We start from the raw sequence: 15,989 nt of genomic DNA on the forward strand, positions 1-15,989 counted from the left end.
ATACGACAAAAACCAAAGAACAGGATAAAAAAACAATGGGAATGTCTAAATGATTATTTAAAAAAAACAGACAAGGGGACAAAAACATGGCTATGTTTGGAATAACCCTGTAAGGACAAATATTGTATATAAACTATAACTGTTAGATAAGTATAAAGGTAAGATGTTTATTAAAATATGTTCGACAGGAGAACGAAAATGTAACAAGAAATACTGTGCCGAAAGCGGTGGAAGTATTATGCCCTTGAGATGATTTCTCTCAAGTGGACCTTTAAATAAATCTTTTCTTTCCTTCTTTCTTTTCTTCCTTTTCCTTTGCTCTTACTTTCTTTGCCCACTATCTTTCCCTCTTCTACCTTTACCCTGTCCCGTCCCTGCTTTCTCGGTCTTTTTTCTTTTCTCCATCCTTTGTTCATATGTCTATTTCCTCCTCCCCCCTTGGTCCTATGCCCTTCTCCTCACCCACACCCCACTCCCTTCTCTTTCTCTTTTACCCTTTCTTTCCCTTTTCGATACCTTATAATTTTGATACGTGTAAAATACAACTGAATGTTCTTGGATTGGTTTGAAGATGTTGTGTAATGTTTTAACAAATTCTCAAATAAAATCTTTAAAAAAAAAAAAAAAAAAAGAGTGAAGGGAAGAGGGCAAGCTCCAGAGCAGGGGTAGGCAACCTAAGGCCCGTGGGCCGGATGCGGCCCAATCACCTTCTCAATAAGGCCCACGGACGGTACAGGAATCAGTGTGTTTTTGCATTAGTAGAATGTGTCCTTTTATTTAAAATACATCTCTGGGTTATTTGTGGGGCATAGGAATTCGTTCACTTTCCCCCAAATATATCGTCTGGCCCACCACATGGTCTGAGGGACAGTGGACCGGCCCACAGCTGAAAAAGATTGCTGACCTGTGCTCCAGAGGAACAAGAATGGGGGCAAGTTATGGGGTTAAGTCTATAGCATAAAAGCTCGCTGGTCAGGCATCTTCAAATACAGTGGTGCCTTGCAAGACGAATTTAATTTGTTCCGCGAGTCAATTCGTTTTGCGAAAAATGCGTCTTGCGAATCGTGGTTTCCCATAGGAATGCATTGAAATTTTTTTTGTGCCCATAGGAATGCATTAATTAAATTTCAATGCATTCCTATGGGAAACCGCGATTCGCAAGATGAACTTTTCGCAAAACGAATGCGTCTCGCATTCGTCTTGCGAAAAATTCGTCTTGCAGGGCATTCGTCTTGCGAGGTACCACTGTACCAGAGAGCTTACAAGCCTGTTTGCCCAGAGCAGTTAGTAGTTTGTGACCTAAAGCAGAAAGTTTCTCTGCTTACTGGTTGCCTGGATGCAGTACCAGCTCGCTATAGGCGAGTGCCTATTATTTACAAGACTGCATGAAACATTCTGCATGCCCCAGATCCTCCTCAGAATTAAAAGGCAGAGAGAACCTCAAAGTTCTATTGTTTACCTTGCCTGTGAATAGTGTCCACCAAGATGTCTATCACTATGATGGTGCCCGTTCGTCCTATCCCAGCGCTGGGGGAGGAAAGAGAGAGGTAAGGAGGGCAAAGTCGTCGTCAGCCCAGCGCAGACATTAGCCCATAGGTCAGCCAAGGTGAGAATGGCTACAACAGGACAGGAAGCCTGGGACCCCCAGGAAGTTGGTAGACTCCAGCTCACATCAGCCAACTTTGACAACATTCAAGGAAGGGGTGGGTGGGAAAATCAATCACCAAACATTTAAACCCTTTTCTCTAGAGGGTTTAACACTGAGATTACTGCCATCAAGGGGATTACAAGGCAGCCATAAAAACAGCGCTGATGGGATTCCTGACGCAAGGATCGTAAGCCTTGTCCGTCCCCCCCTCTACCCAGCCCCGCTGATCTCCAACCATCCCAGAATCACTGTTTTCTCCTCCCATCACCCGTTCTTGACATCTTAAGATGTTCACATTCTCTATATTGGTTTATAATCTGTAAGAGAGGAGTTTAGATCGTGGATAGATAACAGAAAGTCCTTCATGCAGCGTGGAACTACGGAACTCACTCCCACAGGATGGCTTTAAAAGAGTGGGGAGCCTAGAAAATCTAGAGCATACAAACTGAGAGTGCTTTGATATTATTACTTGGGCAATCCATGAAAATTCATTGGGGGAGTTCTGGCAAATGCCCAATATTGCCAACCTCTGCAACCAGTCCAGCCAAGCATCGCCCCCTCCTGGCCACTCACCTGCAGTGCACTACAATGGGCCCAGTGTCCGGGACGCTTCTTTGGGCCCTGTTGACTTGATCCAGGAAGCCAAGGACTCCCCCCGGCTCATTGGGGACCCCGTGATCTGGCCAGCTGAAATACTGGAAGTGCTTGATCTGCCTGGGGCGCTCTTCCTGCAACATTCGAGAGGAGGAGGAGATAGTTTTGTAAGGCTAAATGCCTATACCGCTCTGAGTAGTGCAGGTCAGGGAAGAGAAACACAGATCTGCCTGGTTTAGGGAAATAGTGGCAGTGGGAATTGTTAAGTGATGTGGGTAGTGGGGTGATTTGTCAAGGAATTGGAGGGGGGGAAACAAAACTAGGAAAATGTTTGCACAGGTACTAAACTCTGGCACAAAGTTGCATACCAAGATTGCATCTTACACAGGGGTTCAGTTCCAAGGGTTCAATGTATATACAGAAGCGCATATACACTCTCTTGCCCGACACCACTGATTCATGAACATCTGTGAGGTGTGAGAGCAGGGGACAGCATGGATTGAGTGGGGGAGATTCTGTCACCTGTGTGCCATATGTAAAACTGAAAACAGCTTGCCTTATGCTCCTACTTTGTATTATTTAGCTTGGCGGGGTTCTCTGTTTTTCTGGTTGGGGGAGGAACGATCTGCAAAATCTACAACAGGCACTGGAATGACCATGCAAACTGCTTAAAAAATTGCATTGTGTTTGCAGCCAGCTTTGCTGAGACGCACTCTTCTGAAGCTTCATTTTTCTGAAGGGCTAGAAACTTGATTTTTTTAAAAAAACTTTTTTATAAAGATCAGAGGGATTTCTGAATTCTGCAGAATTTTCCACTTTTCCCACACCCTTGTGGAGGCAACAGTGTATACTCATTCCTGGGTCTTTCCAGGCTGGGAGATGGGGAGTGTATCTACAGGCAGATGATCCTGAGAGATTAGACGAAAATGCAAACACCAGCACATGCAAAAGGGCTATTAAAGAGGTGACCTCTCACCCTGTCCATCCGTGAAATCTCCAGCTCTCGGATGTGATAACCTTGAGCTTCTCGTTCGCCAACATTCCTCACGCTGATGTAACCATATTCCTTGGCACAGTTTTTATCCGGCCAGTAGCGGAAACATTTATTCTGTGGAGAGAGAGAGATTAAATCCCATAAAAAGTAAAATTCCAGGCTGCATCAACAAAAGGACGGTGCCCAGATCAAGGGAAACAACAGTACCACTCTATTCTGCCTTGGTCAGAACCCCACCTGGAGCGCTGTGCCCAGTTCTGGGCACCAGGAGGGTCCGGAAACCAAGCCTTATGAGGAGCGGTTGAGGGAATTGAGTATGTTTAGACTGGAGAAGAGAAAAGTGAGAGTTGGTGGGATAGCCACCTTCAAATATCTGAAGTGCTGTCACACGGAAGAGGGAGCAAACTTGTCTTGTTTCCCTTTGGGACGTGAACCAGTGGATTCAAATGACAGGAAAGGAGATTCTAGCTAAGCATTAGGAAGAACTTTCTGATAGGGCAGTGCAACAGACTAGGAAGGCGGTGGGCTCTCCCATCACCAGAGGTTTTTAAACAGAGGCTGGAAGGCTATCTGTCAGGGGTTTTTCAGCTGTGGTTCCTGTATTGTACAGAGATAGAGTAGATGGATCTTGGGGTCTCTTCCATCTCTACAATTCTCTATAATCAATGCAGATCTCCATGTGTTGCCTTTCAGCTAGGTCTACTATTTTCTGTGCTTGTAAATGGGCACAATATTTGCAGTATCTCAGAGCTGACTGAAGTTGTAGTTTCCGTCGTACACAACAGAACTTGCACCCTGTTCTCTTGAAATGAAAGCACCTTGTTTTCTGGTGCTCCCCAATGCTTAGCTTTGGAGCATACGGAACAATTCCTCCTTGGTGTTCTCTTGCACACTTTCCCCAGAATGACCCCAGGAGCCTATCCTTACTGGCTGACTCACTTCCTTACTCTCTGATTGGCTCCCATCAGCCAAAAAGGGTGAGAATGGCTAAAAAATCTCCCCCCTTCCATGCTGTGATTGGGCAAGCTCTAGGATCCTGGAGACAAGGACCCTGCTGCACAAATTGTAAGGGATCTTCAATTCCCACAATCTGGACTGCTACATCGCTGAATAAGATGGTCCCTTAACTATCTGTTATCCATGAAAGAGGAGGAAAAAAATATAAGCTTGAAGTGGTGGGTGGGTGGGGGCAGGCAATGATAGCATCCTATGAACAACAAGTTTCCAAACAGAGCTGGAGGGTACCAAGGAAGTGATTATGAACACCACGATTTCCCTTTATCGTTGCTGGTAATGAAACCAGCATTTGGAGAGGCATCCATTTGTGCGCAAGGCTGTTAATAAGGCTCTCAGCCAGCATGGCAATTACCGGCTGGGTTCTGTGCTGGCTCCCTTTCAAGTCTCCGTTTGAAGAGGCTGTTCAAGCTCATCATCAGCTAATTATAACCCACTTGCTCTTTCTGACATGCAGAGGTGGGGACAAAAATTAAGAATGACGGAGCCCTGGCCAGCTCATCCAAGTCGTACTTCAAACCAAAAAGGTTATGAGCCACAGCACAACTTCTGACACCATCGGAGCACCACTTGACATTTGGTCGGTGGGTTGTGGGAGCATGCGTGTAGAAACTAGCCTACTCTGGAAAGGTAAAAGTCGCATTTGTTGCTTTGCCGACTTTTGCCTCTGACTCTTTCCCTCTGTGGCACGTGGCCCTCAGAAGGTTGCTGGGAAGGGAATGTGGCCCTCATGCTGAGGAAAAAGCCCCCCCCCGGCCCCTGCACTACTGGGTTGCTGAATGGCTCACCCTCCCTCGCTCCACTTCTTTGGTCGTCATGACAATGACGTGAGTGTTCTCTTGGTAGACCATCGCCCAGAAGTCGTTCACTGTGGTTTGGAGGCAGCCCTGGGTGGCAATGTAGACTTTGCTGTGTTCAGAACTCTTCCCGTCTTCGAGAACATTCTAGAACAGGGCAGGGGGTGTTGGTAAGTAAGGGAAATGGAACACCCACACCCACAAAAAAAGAGATTGGTGAATATAACAGAAAGACAAGCCCTGATGGATGACTAGCTTTGTTGTGCTCATTTAATTAATTTAAATTTATTAATTTCACCCACTGAAATCAATGAACATGCCTAAGTGAGGTCCATTAATTTCAGCAGGTCTGCTCCAAGTAAAAAGGAGTTGAATGTCACCCTAAATGATCGCGCCCCCCCCATTTTAATGTATTTGATGATTAAATTTTGACATCCAAAGCTACAGCCTCTTTACTGTACAAACACATTTAAAAGGGGGGGGCTATGTAAAATAATAAATGAAAAAGTTTAATCACCTCAGCTAATAAATAATGATGGTGATGATATTAGGGTCACAGAGTTCCCTGTACTACATGTGGGTTTACATTGCCTTGCTGGTCCAATAATTTATAAAAGACTCCATTTTTCCAACAATAACAAAATCATCTGATTGTCTGGCACGCTAAACTTTTAAACGAACAGAAGCCAAAGTATTAGGCTGACACGAGTGGTACCTTGGATGTTGAACGGAATCTGTTCTGGAAGTTCGTTCAACTTCCAAACATTTGGAAACCAAAGCGAGGCTTCTGATTGGCTGCAGGAAGCTTCTGCAGCCAATCAGAAGCTGTGGAAGCCCCATCGGACATTCAGGTTCCAAAGAACATTCACAAACCGGAACACTCACTTCCGGGTTTGCAGCATTCAGGAGCCAAAACGTTCAATTTGCAAGGCGTTCGGGATCCAAGGTACAACTGTACACCGACAGCTGAAATGGTACATGTTTAGATTTAAAAAGTAGAATTTAACAGAACTAAAAATAATTCCCATGACCCTCTGGGGGAAGCCAGGACCACTAAGTTGATCTAACTGAGCACCAATGTGGCAAAAAGGTAAAGGGCCCCTGACCATCAGGTCCAGTCGTGTCAGAGTATGGGGTTGCGGCGCTCATCTCGCTCTATAGGCCGAGGGAGCCGGCGTTTGTCCGCAGACAGCTTCCGGATCATGTGGCCAGCATGACAAAGCTGCTTCTGGCGAACCAGAGCAGCGCACAAAACGCCGTTTACATTCCCGTCGGAGTGTTCCCTATTTATCTACTTGCACTTTGATGTGCTTTCGAACTGCTAGGTGGGCAGGAGCTGGGACTGAGCAACGGGAGCTCACCCTGTTGCAGGGATTTGAACCACCGACCTTCTGATCAGCAAGCCCTAGGCTCTGTGGTTTAACCCACAGCGCCACCAGGGTAAGGCAGTAGTTAAAAGCAGGAATGGGGAACCTATCCTCGCCCAGAGGTTGGTGGACTACAACTCCCATCATGCCTTGCTTTTTGGCTGGGCAAGTTGCGGCTATTGGGAGTTGAGAGTCCAAAAGCATCAGGAACAGGGCGGTCCAACATGTGGTCTCAGCACAAATTACCCATCAAATTTTGGCACTGTGTGGGCTGTGAGTTCCATGTTGAAGTACCTTTGCAGCCGACTTGGTTTGAAAAGTTGGACTGCCCTAATTTAGAGTGCCAAAGTTGGGGGGGCAGGAGGACCCAATATCTTACCTCTCTGCCCAGCATACTGCTGAGAAAGAAAGGCCCTTTGTCCATGTTCAGAGACACCTGCAACTTTGCCTCTACTAGAGCCAGGGCCTTTTCAGTATTGGCCCCAACTTGGTGGAACGCTCTTTCCCAGGAGACCAGGGCCCTGCGGGATTTGTCATCTTTCCGCAGGGCCTGCAAGACAGAGCTGTTCCGCCTGGCCTTTGGGTTGGACTTAGCCTGACCCCTGTGTTTTCCTCCCTCATGGCCTGGATTTATGGACTACTTGAAATGAGGCTGCATTTTAAATTTTAATACTGTACTTTAATTATTATTTTTTATGTTTTATTGTGGTTTTGTTGGTGTGAGCCGCCCTGAGCCCGGTTTTTGACTGGGGAGGGCGGGGTATAAATAAAATTATTAATTATTATTATTATTATTATTACTATTATTATTATTTTGCCACCCATTGCTTTGCAGGTTAAGAGCAAGTCCTCTGGCCCTCCCCTCTCCGACATCAGGCCTTCTCTGCTCACCTTAATATAATTGGCATTGATGTAATCGGAACCCGGGACACTCTCATCTACGTCTCGGAGAGCCACTCGCGTCGTGTCAACTACACAGAGAGAGAATCATGGCGTGATATTTTGGGGAGAAAATTGCAGCAATTCCCAGATGTATTTATAGGTTGTCTCCTGAACAATCCTCACAAATGACCATGCAAGGTAGTTTATGGCGACACAAAAAAAGTGTGTGCGTGTGCGCACACACACACACACACACACACACACACACTCACACGTCACTGTCCCAAGGTGGTTGAGTCCGGATACAAATGAAATGCTCTAAGAGCCTAATCGCTCCACCACACCAGACCCATTGCTCCGCCTACTCTTGCTTCAGACTCCGCCCACCACTGGCACGCGGCCCTCGGAAGGATGCCCTGGACAGGATGCGGCCCTCGGGCTGAAAAAGCTGTGATGCTTACAGGGAAGGATGTTTTTGTAGCGGTTCTTCGCTTTGTTCTCCACACGCTGACCCTCTTTCCGGGGGTAGAGGAACTTGCATTCCTGTTGCTGCAGCATCTGCAAGGGCAGGAACAATAAAGGGCGAAAGCTTGCTTTTTTATTTTATTTTTTTAAAAAAACACTTCGCATCCGCAAAGCGCTTTCGAAGAGGGAGTGTAAATCTTGAAGTTAAATCTGTACAAGCCACCTGCAAGGTAGGTCAATATCCCCAGGATTGCAAACAGGGGGCGCTGAAGTATTAAAAACCACTACTGTAGTTGCCTAAGGGGCCTCATTATAGCAAAGTGCAATATCAGAACTGGACTGGGAATCTGTTGGCACAGAGCGGGCATAGCTGCCAAGTCTCCTGTATTCCCCGGGAAACCCCCGTTTTTCCAGCTGTTCCCAGCCGAAGAACAGATTTTATTTGTATTTCCCCGGTTTATTCTGGCGCGGCGGCCATTTTGGAACTGGGCACAGCAGCATCAAAAGTCACTTCTGAGCATGCTCCGCCCAGTTCCAAAATGGCGGCAGCGCTACTTCCGGTCTGCTACTTCCGGTCCGGTCCCTTATTTCTCGGGCTGGAACTTGGCAGGTATGAGAGCAGGTCAGGAGGGGATCTCCTTTGGGTGAGAGACAGAGGCGAGCAAATGGCTCGCCCTGGTGAGCAATGGGATGGGGACTGCTGTCAAGGCGAATTGGTTACATTGAAAATTGTTCTCCTCGCTCTTCCTTTTCTCTCGCTTTCTCTTTCTTCAGGTTTCTCCTTTGCTTGTCTTTTCTTCCTTCTTTTTACTCTTTTAGACTAAAGTAGCTGTTTTATCTCAGCGTATTATAGAAATATAGTTTGTCTTGGGTATGCATTTTTGTGTATCTTTGAATAAGTATCAATAATAAATTCATTTAATAAAAATAAAGGGAAATAGTTGGACTTACAACTGTTTAGTTCAGTTCTATGACGGACTTGTTGATTTATTGATGGTTTCTTTACTTTTTTATTTGCAAATTTAACAAAATTAAAAAGAAGGAAATATAAAAAGGAACAGAAATATTTCTATTTTTAATACTGTTGTTATTCTTATCATTCTTAACCCTCCATGACCTCTCATTTGTTTATGGTTAAAACCATTTTATTTCAGGAGGCCTTTGCAATCAAAAAAATTTCTTTCTGATGATGATCTTTGTTCAAATTTCTGAGGTTCAAAACGTGGCTCTACATTTTTTCTAATGTACATATATTTCTTGCTTTAAGCTGCTTTTAGAGCTAGGATGGTAAAATGTAGGATATACATGTTTAAAACAAATAAATAAAAACAGATGGGGTATTTGCCAAACTTGGTGTTTTTTGTGTGTGGAGTCTGTAGTTTTTGTTATCCAATTCTCGTTTTTCCTGTGTACCTCAAACTCCTCCCAGAAGCCTTGCTTGGCCTTCTCGCTGTGGTCTGCCATTTTGTTCAGTTCCTTTACGCGGTTCTCGATGTTAGCGGCAATGATCCGTGTGGCATTGAAAGGCTGCAAGACAGGGATGCGCAGAAGACAACCTCACAACATGAAGGGGCCAAGAATAGAGAGGGGGGTTGAGTTGGGGTGGCGGGGAACCAGAAAAAGGACATCCCTGAAGGACACAGCGAGGGCAGGCCCCTTCCTCGGATGGCGTCTCCAATCAAGGACAACTCAGTCCCACCTAAATAACTGTTGCCATGTTACCTGTTTCAGGTGTACAACTGCCCCGGACTTCTCCACCATGGGGTTTTTCTTGTAGTGCTCCACTAAGTCCGTGAGAGTGTCAAAACGTTCGCCACCCCCAACGTCGTATTTTCCATCCAGCTGTGGAGGAAAGGCAGCGTTATGGCTGCAGAAACGAACACACACAGAGAGTGTGCAGTAGAGGCAGAACAAGATGTGGACTAGGAAAATGTTGACTCAAATCCTCACTCCGTACATGATCTCAGATCTCACCTTGGTCTAATTCAAAAGGCTGTGTAGTGCAGCGAAAAGCATGTTAGTCGAGGGAAACCGAAGTTCAGCCTCATCCAAGATTTGTTGGATGAGATTTGGTTACACTGAAAACTGTTGTCCTCGATTTGTTGCAAGGATAAGACTTACTTGTTTTTTGAGGGTGGAAGGGGAGAAAGGAACCATTCGTGCCATTTTTTATAAATCTAATCAAATCCTGTCTATACATATACATATACATATACGAGAACTGTTGGTTTGCTTGGCATATGAATTTCACTTATGAAATATTTTGCATAATGTTTCCTGAGATCAAGGAGCAGGGCTTTCGTCTACGTTTGGGTACAACTGGGTGCCATTTTGAATCAAGATGGCGGACCTCACCTCACAAATGTGCACTTTTTTGTGGTGGGGGTTCTTAGAATCTCCAAGCGACACTGGATATGAGACTACTATTATAATAATAATTTAGCTCACCGCAATTGCTAATTTTTTAATTATTATATTTAGTGATGAAGGCAGAACAGTTATTGCCATTTTACGGTCTGGAGAGTTCATTGGCTCAAAACAGGCGAATGGCAAAACCTTTCACTGTAGCATCAATGCCTGTCCGTCAGCACAATGGATTAAAGCTCAGCGACAAGGAGAAACTTCATGTTGGATTCCCACCCCCCACCCCCGGGTAGATTTAACTAGAAACCTCTGAGGAATGTCTGCTTTCACAACACCTTACCTGGTACCGGATCATGATGTGAGTCACCCGGGGCTTCCGGTCCCCCGTATCAGCTTTGTCCTCGTTCGTCAGCACCGACAAGACAAAGTCTCCCGGCTTGCTCTGGCTGCCCCTCACCAGGAAGCTCCCGGGCTTGCCCTTCTCGGTGAGGAGCTTCTCTGCTTCCTTGCCTGTCAGGTGGCCGTGGTACCATCTAGGAAGGCAAAGAGCTTCAGGGAGAGAGTTTGGGGTGGTACAGTGGGCCAAGAGATCAGGAGTTATGGCCAACTAAGTTCTTAAACGAGTATGATTATTTATTGACTTTATATACTGCCCTATACCCGGGGGGGGGGTCCTCAGGGCAGTTCACTGAATAAAATCAAGATATAAAACCAGAAGATACCTAATAAAAATAAAAACAACAACCCAATAGCCCACCCCCCAAAAAAACATTTTAAAAGGGCATAGGACAGGGGTCAGCAAACTTTTTCAGCAGGGAGCCGGTCCACTGCCCCTCAGACCTTGTGGGGGGCCGGACTATAATTTGAAAAAATATATGAATGAGTTCCTATGCCCCACAAATAACCCAGAGATGCATTTTAACTAAAAGGACACATTCTACTCATGTAAAAACATGCTGATTCCCAGACCGTCCGCGGGCCGGATTTAGAAGGCAATTGGGCCACATCCGGCCCCCAGGCCTTAGTTTGGGAACCCCTGGCATAGGATGTAAATCAGATCAACCAAAGGCCTGGTTAAAAAGAAACGTTTTTGCCTGGCGTCTAAAGGTTTTATAATGAAGGCGCCAGGCGAACTTCCCTGGGGAGAGCATTCCACAGACAGGGAGCCACTGCAGAGAAGGCCCGTTCTCCTGTTGCCGCCCTCCAGACCTCTCGAGGAGGAGGCACACAAAGAAGGGCCTCAGAAGATGATCTCAGGGTCCGGGTAGGTTCATATGGAAAGAGGCAGTCCTTGAGGTACTGCGGTCCTGAGCCCTTTAAGGCTTTATAGGTCAAGACCAACACTTTGAATTGGGCCCGGAAACTAATTGGTAGCCAGTGCAGTCGGGCCAGGATCGGTGTCATAGGCTCAAACCGTCTTGCTCCGGTGAGCAACCTGGCCACTGAATTCTGCACCATTGAAGTTAATGGGCAGGAACACAGGACACTGATACAGAATCGGACCCCTGGGTCCATATAGCTCGGTATTGTCCACACTGACTGATTGGGCATCTCTCCCAGTCCGGCCTGGAGAGGTCGGGGATTGAACCCGGGCTCTTCTGCATGCAAAGCAGATGCTCTGCCCCTGAGCTCCAGCCCTTCCCTGGACCAAAGACAGTCATGACTCCTAGCAACAATGGCAATGGTCCACCCTCCACTGTCAAGAGGCAGTAGACCTCTAAATACCAGTTCTTGGAACTACGTTTAATCATAGTTCAATTTCATATATTTTAAAGGACTTTGGCAATCCCACCTGCTATTGCACCCAATGTGTTTTGACTATACTGTATGCAATTTTGGCTTTAGGCATGATGCTTAGAATGCAACCTCAGCGTTAAGTTAAGGTGTTACTAAGGATACAAAGCGGAGCTGGAGAGGGGTGTGGCCTGGGGAACATGGGTGTGGCTTAGTAGGGGTGTGGTCTGGAAAGAACCCCAAGGGCTATCCTGGCCTGCAATTCGCTTTCATGCCTGCTTGCATCATGGGGGTGCAAGTGTATAAGGGAGATAAAAGGCAGTCCTGCAAGCTCCACCCCCTTTTCCTTCTAGACCAGTCATCCCCAAACTGCGGCCCTCCAGATGTTTTGGCCTACAACTCCCATGACCCCTAGCTAAGAGGACCAGTGGTCACGAGTGATGGGAATTGTAGTCCCAAACTTCTGGAGGGCCAAAGTTTGGGGATGCCTGGTCTAGACCCACCTACTGTTGACCAGTGGGCCTCACAGATGTGATGATACACGAGGCTTTAGCTTGCTTCTTCATATATATTTTTTTTACACACATACCTACTTTTATTATTCGTATCTGTTCATGACATATATAGTAATAGTAATCGTAATAGCCTGTCCACTATAAGCATAGGGGAGAAACTGATTATTTTCATTTTAGTGAGAAGATACCCAGTTCACACTTCTTGAACCAATTCACAAGCCAAAACCCAATATTATTTCAAAAATTCTATCCTCCCCGAATTTTGCAATGCAACGCTCCATCCAAATAATGCATATACCGGGAGGGAAATGTGTGTGTGAAAATAACACAAGGAAAATGCATTACATTAGGAGAGAAGTTGCAGCAAAAATACTGTATATTAGTTAAAACTGCATATAATAATGCATGAAAACGCTGATGGATTTTTATGGGGTGGGGAGATCACCAATTGCTATGGAAATGTGGAGAACTAAATGGAAAACTGGAAAAATGAGAAAATGAGAAAAAGCATGATTGACAGATTCCTTCATCCTGACTGCACACTTGAGGAAGACACCAGCCTCCAACTTGCCCCATAAGGAAGGTCTCTCTTTCTTGTAAGCTTGAACCTCTACCCCTTCATCCCTAGATGGCGCCATCAGCCTGTTTTGAAGAGTGACTCTCTTTCCCCACACAGCCAAAAAAAAACCTGGGTCCTAGATGTCCCCATCTTTATGTCATCAGCCCTGGGCTGTGAAGAAATATGGGAATCAAGAGATGGGAACAAGAGTTAAGCAAACACCTGGAAATCAAGGCCCCATCTTTATGCTGTTGTGGCTTCCCCCAAAGAATCCTGGGAGCTGTAGCTTGTGGATTGGCGCCGAGAGTTGTTAGGAGACCCCTATTCCCCTTATAGAACTACGATTGCCAGATCTCCATGAGAAAACAGATGGATAAACCACTCTAGGAATTTAAACTAGCTTTTTAACATTTTTAAATTAATTTATGTGTAAATCGCCTTAAGACCACGGTCCAGAAACTAATTAATAAATCAACAATTACAATGCTTAATTGTAGCTCTGTGAGGCGACTGGGAGTCTTGTAACAACTCTCAACACCCCTAACAAACTACAACTCCCAGGATTCCTTGGAGGAAGTCGTGACTGTTTAAAGTGTTACAATACATGTACAATAAAGATGGGGCACAAACTTGCCAACAGACCCAGGGCCTAGGTCTGGTATCGCCAAGCAGATGCCAGGACCCCCCAGAGACTCCTGCCCTGTTCTCCTCCCCATTCATTAATCTTCTTCCTCGGTGTCAGGAGGCTGCCATTTTAAATCCCCCACAAAGCCCCAGAGCGATTCTACACCAGAGGCATTGTGGGAAATAAACATGGTGCCCACCTGATCAGAAAGTGCTGGGTAAGCCTAAAGGAGGCGTCCAACTGGTACAGGAAGGGGCCCTTGACACAGCACCATGTTGAGAGCCACTTCTATAACAGACATGGAGAACCTGTGGCCCTTCAGATATTGTTGGACACCAACATCCATCATCCATTATCAGAGGCTATGCTAGCTAAGGCTGATGGGAGCTGGAGTCTAGCAACCCCTGGAGGGCCACAATCTCTGGAGGCCTGTGACCCTCTAGGTCAGGGTTTCCCAAAACTGGCTCTCTAGCTGTTTTTGGACCACAATTCCCATTATCCCTGGCCACTGGAGTCCAACAACAGCTAGAGGGCCACAGATCCGCCAACCCTAATCTAGGAAGCAGCAGCAGAAACTCTGATTCTTTGCATTTATATGACACTTGAAGTTCAAAGCAGTTTACACGCATGTTCCGTCTCTCTCACAACCACCCTATAAGGTAGGCCAGGACGGTGCTCAGGGAAGGTCGGTATGAGAACAGAGCATGCAAACAGGGCTCGATGTGGGGCAGGAGCTCCCGGCTCACCTCTCCGAGGTGGGATCTTGGCAGTTGAGAGGAAACTTCAGCTCGATGATGTTGCTGTTCTTTTCCCGCAGGAGACCCTGCTGTTCGGTGTAATATTGGACCAGCTCCGCCAACGTGGCAAACTTCTCCCCGCCATACAGGTCGTAGTAGTCCCCGGAGTTCTGGATTTTGATGTGGGTGACTTCGTCATTCCTCCTGGAGCCGGAAAGTGGTTGCAAGTGGGAGAAAGAAGAGAAGAGAATTTGAAATGCTGGGTATACAGGACTCTATATACAAAAACGTCTAGGCACAGGAATAGCTTTTTTCCTTGTGCCATCAAATTGTTGAATCTGTAGTTGTGGGTGGAAGGGAGGCCAGTTGGTGGTATGGGGTCTTTTCGCTGTGCTGTTGTATTGTGAGAGGAATAGTGGTTGTACGAGGTACTCCCCCCCCCTTTTCTTTACATTGCAATGTAGTTAAAGCAAAATTCCAATACTTGGCCAATAAATTATTCTATCTATCTATCTATCTATCTATCCAAACAAAAACATCATATTCAGTGACCTATCAAACAACCAGCCCAAGGGCAAATGAAGGGTGGGCAAATCCATTGCAGTTCCCCCCCCCACAACTTTAGGTTCCCTATATTTCCACTTCTGTTTGTGAACTTTGGGGGGGGGATTAGAATCATGAAAATTGATCGGCATTTTAGGGCACACTTTGCACTACCTAATATACATATTTTTTGCAAGGTGGTTTCCTGTGATATAAAGCATTTTTCCATGTTATTTTCACCAATATATGCATTTATTATATGCACTCTTGACCCCAGTACTGTATATGCATTTTTGCACATGCCTACAGTCTCCAGCGTGGTTTAATTACCAGTCCCCCTTCCCTGGGAAACGTAGTATTGTGAAGGGAACAGAGGTTCCCTAACCATTCTTGGCACCCTTAACAAACTACAGCTCCCATAATTCTTTGTGGGAAGATGCAACTGTTCCAAGTGACATCGTGACGCTTCAGAGGTATGGTGTGAATGTGGCTTTGGGTTCAAAACCCCACCAAGCCCTGAAGATTATGTGTCACTCATTGTCACTCTACCGAACAGCGTTCTTGTGTGGAAAAATGGGGTGGTGTGGGGGAGGAAAAGTGGGGTCTAAAAATGAGCTAAAAACTGGTTGTAACACCTGTTTGCAAAACAAACCCTGGAAGCAAGAGGCTAGATGGGGCAGGGGGCAGAGTATCAGGTTGCCATTCAGGTGCAAATCTTCAATCGGCCTTGAAGCTCTTTGAGTGACTCTGGGCAGTCTTTCTCTCTCTCTACATGCACACTTGTTGTAAAGACAAATTTGGTATGTGTGGGGTAGAATCATGCACGCTGCTCTGAGATTCTTGGATCAAGTGCCAACACCACGGACTTCTCTGTTGATGCTCACAGGGCCTTTTCAGTGATGGCTCCCTGGTTGTGGAATGCCCTTCATTAACCTTCAGAAGGAAATACATTCCTGCTCCCCCTGACTGAACAACCCTGTTCCTGGCAACCCCGAGATCTCCAGATAGAAGAACGTTCCTGACACTTGCTTTTAGACCAGGCACCCCCAAACTTCGGCCCTCCAGATGTTTTGGACTACAATTCCCATCTTCCTCGACCACTGGTCCTGTTAGCTAGGGATCATGGGAGTTGTAGGCCAAAACATCTGGAG

The 15,989-nt window shown here is 46.1% G+C and overlaps 1 protein-coding gene across 1 annotated transcript in view; it reads right to left on the reverse strand.

The window, feature by feature from the left end:
* Positions 1 to 15,989, reverse strand: part of LOC118086429 (tyrosine-protein phosphatase non-receptor type 11) — a 55,002-nt gene that overhangs the window by 5,619 nt on the left and 33,394 nt on the right. Inside the window, exons 3-12 of the mRNA XM_035118023.2 lie at positions 14,305 to 14,499; positions 10,466 to 10,658; positions 9,484 to 9,603; positions 9,175 to 9,288; positions 7,758 to 7,854; positions 7,306 to 7,385; positions 5,039 to 5,194; positions 3,219 to 3,350; positions 2,222 to 2,376; positions 1,460 to 1,527 (exon numbers count right to left, since the gene is read on the reverse strand). Coding sequence (XP_034973914.1) covers positions 1,460 to 1,527; positions 2,222 to 2,376; positions 3,219 to 3,350; positions 5,039 to 5,194; positions 7,306 to 7,385; positions 7,758 to 7,854; positions 9,175 to 9,288; positions 9,484 to 9,603; positions 10,466 to 10,658; positions 14,305 to 14,499 — 1,310 coding nt within the window. The remainder of the gene's footprint in view (positions 1 to 1,459; positions 1,528 to 2,221; positions 2,377 to 3,218; positions 3,351 to 5,038; positions 5,195 to 7,305; positions 7,386 to 7,757; positions 7,855 to 9,174; positions 9,289 to 9,483; positions 9,604 to 10,465; positions 10,659 to 14,304; positions 14,500 to 15,989) is intronic.

This window comes from Zootoca vivipara, chromosome 6 (assembly GCF_963506605.1).
Source record: "Zootoca vivipara chromosome 6, rZooViv1.1, whole genome shotgun sequence".
In the NCBI taxonomy this organism is placed as follows: Eukaryota; Metazoa; Chordata; class Lepidosauria; order Squamata; family Lacertidae; genus Zootoca; species Zootoca vivipara.